Below are 2,439 nucleotides of genomic sequence, written 5' to 3'. Positions count from 1 at the left end.
CTTAAGAGAGTGACGGAGCGCTTTACGACAGTTGCTTGGTGGCAGCAGTAGAAGGGGAAGATGGCGGTCGCCCTAGCTCTTCGTGGCGGGGACTCTGCACCGGCTTTTGGGCCGGAGGCTCTCACCCCGGACTGGGAAAACCGGGAAGTCTCCACAGGGGTGAGGAGAGAGTCGGAGTTAAAACACATGTAGTCGGCCTGACGCGAGGGAAAGCATGTATCCCGAGCGGGTTTGGGCTTAGTGCGTTGGAGAGGGCAGTGTTGTTTTGCAAGAGGGAGAAGGGTTCTTTGGATGCTGGGGTGGGGTGGTACCTTTCTTGATGAGAAGTGAACGGTGGACCGAGCGTACGATTCTGGATCCTGGGGTTTGAGGATTGGATTATTTACATTTGAAGCGTTAAGCCCCCATAGATTTGATAATGGGTCTGCGGGGCACGAATTTTGTATTATAGAATCCGGGTGAGGAGTCATTGAGGTTAATGAATCTCGAGGACGTGGCGAGGCTCAGCTTCACCCTTCTTACGCTCTTCTTTTTCCCAGACCACGATCATGGCTGTGCAGTTTGATGGGGGCGTGGTCCTAGGCGCCGACTCTAGAACAACCACTGGGTGAGCTCAAAACAGAAAAGGTTTTTGCGTGTCCCCCCGCCCCATCCATATACCCCATTCTGTTCCGCCCTTACCGTCCTCAGACCACTGTGGGAAGAGACGTTTCTCCTCTACCTGGAGATAAAGATTTGTTCCCAATTCTATTGCTTCCAGTTTCCCTCACCTTTTGGTGAAATAGGAATAAAGGTCTGGCCCCCATTCACCCTATTTCATTTCCAGAAGAAATGAAGGGTACTACCAGGATTTCTCACTGTTCCGCCATCCCGCAGGTCCTACATCGCCAACCGAGTGACTGACAAGCTGACTCCTATCCATGACCATATCTTCTGCTGCCGCTCGGGCTCAGCAGCTGATACACAGGCCGTAGCCGATGCCGTCACTTACCAGCTTGGTTTCCACAGGTGCTTGTGGGCAGGGGAGGAACAAACACCCTAAGGGATCTGGGATATAGGGCACCCAGAGGCCTGCCTCCAGGTCCTGACACTGCCTCCTCTGTGACCTTCCAACCCCACCTTCTAGTATCGAGCTGAATGAGCCTCCACTAGTACACACAGCCGCCAGTCTCTTTAAGGAGATGTGTTACCGCTACCGAGAGGACCTGATGGCGGGGATCATCATTGCAGGCTGGGACCCTCAAGAAGGAGGGCAGGTCAGGCCCTCCCGCCAGAGCACTGGAGTCACACCTTCGATGCTCCACGCTCCTCAGCCATTCCATGTGTCTGTCTGTCTGTCTGTCTGTCTGTCCGACCGTCCTGTTCACATATTCCTGTGGGTGTCTACATGTAGATGCAGAGGCCTTTGTGTGGAGGTCGGGGGTCAGGGGTCTGCTGGGAGGGTCTTCTAGTCTCTCCACTTCACACTGAACACAGAGCTCACCTTATAGCGAGGCTGCCTAGCCAGTGAGCCCTAGAGCTCTTCCCTCTGCCCCTTCTCCCGCTGCCTTTTACATATGCCAGGGATTTAAATCAGATACTCTTGCTTGCCCAGAAGGCACTTTACCAGCCATTTTTTGGTTTCTCTTTCTGTCTCTACCTTACCATAAACTTTCTCCAAACCAAAATAAAAAGGAGCAGGTGAATGCACATGTGTGGGGTACAACTGATGGCTTTTCTCCTCTCTCCCTCCGGCAGGTGTACTCAGTTCCCATGGGGGGTATGATGGTAAGGCAGTCCTTTGCCATTGGAGGCTCTGGGAGCTCATATATCTACGGCTACGTTGATGCTACCTACCGGGAAGGCATGACCAAGGACGAATGTCTGCAGTTTACTGCCAATGGTGAGAATTTGGGCTTCTAGGCCTGTGAACCTCATTACCCAAGCCATGCCAAGATTCCTTATTCCTTACCATATTCTGAGCACCTAACTCCAAACCCATTTCCTCATTTTATCTACAGCTCTCGCTCTGGCTATGGAACGGGATGGCTCCAGCGGAGGGGTGATCCGCTTGGCAGCCATTCAAGAATCTGGGGTAGAGCGGCAGGTCCTTTTGGGAGACCAGATACCCAAATTCACCATTGCTACTTTACCACCTCCCTGAATCCTAGTGTGCTAGGGTATAAGAGATATTCATACTGATGCAAAAGTTAATAAACAGTTTTTGCAAAGAGATGTTTCTGTTTTGGGGTTCTTGACTTCAAGCTTGAACTTGTTTGGTCCATTCTTTTGTGCAAACTACTGCCCTGAGGTTGGTGGGAACTAGAGAGGTGATGAGGGAGGTTTATAAACTCTCTGTTTTATTCTTATGATGATGATTGAATTATTTTTGGTTTGTTAGGTTTTCTTTAGTTCTTGATTTTTATGTGCATTGGTGTTGTATTTGCATATATATTTGTG

General features: G+C 50.6%; 1 protein-coding gene across 1 annotated transcript; it reads left to right on the top strand.

Annotated features, from left to right (window-relative positions):
* Psmb6 (proteasome 20S subunit beta 6) lies at positions 1-2,214 on the top strand. The gene is made up of 6 exons (XM_038326131.1): positions 1-159; positions 540-607; positions 877-1,008; positions 1,127-1,256; positions 1,738-1,882; positions 2,001-2,214. Exons 1-6 carry the CDS (start codon positions 61-63, stop codon positions 2,141-2,143), a joined length of 717 nt encoding a protein of 238 aa, XP_038182059.1. The 5' UTR covers positions 1-60; the 3' UTR covers positions 2,144-2,214.
* Positions 2,215-2,439: the final 225 nt, after the last annotated feature.

The sequence above is a fragment of the Arvicola amphibius genome, chromosome 4 (genome assembly GCF_903992535.2).
Source record: "Arvicola amphibius chromosome 4, mArvAmp1.2, whole genome shotgun sequence".
NCBI lineage: Eukaryota > Metazoa > Chordata > Mammalia > Rodentia > Cricetidae > Arvicola > Arvicola amphibius.
This window is presented reverse-complemented; position numbering and strand designations above follow the sequence as displayed.

Bases quoted from the DNA above. Each gene is read 5' to 3' on its own strand.
- Psmb6 (XM_038326131.1), top strand. From the start codon at position 61: ATGGCGGTCGCCCTAGCTCTTCGTGGCGGGGACTCTGCACCGGCTTTT. The intron at 160-539 runs GTGAGGAGAGAG...TCTTTTTCCCAG, and splicing joins ACCGGGAAGTCTCCACAGGG to ACCACGATCATGGCTGTGCA. The intron at 1,883-2,000 runs GTGAGAATTTGG...TTTTATCTACAG, and splicing joins TCTGCAGTTTACTGCCAATG to CTCTCGCTCTGGCTATGGAA.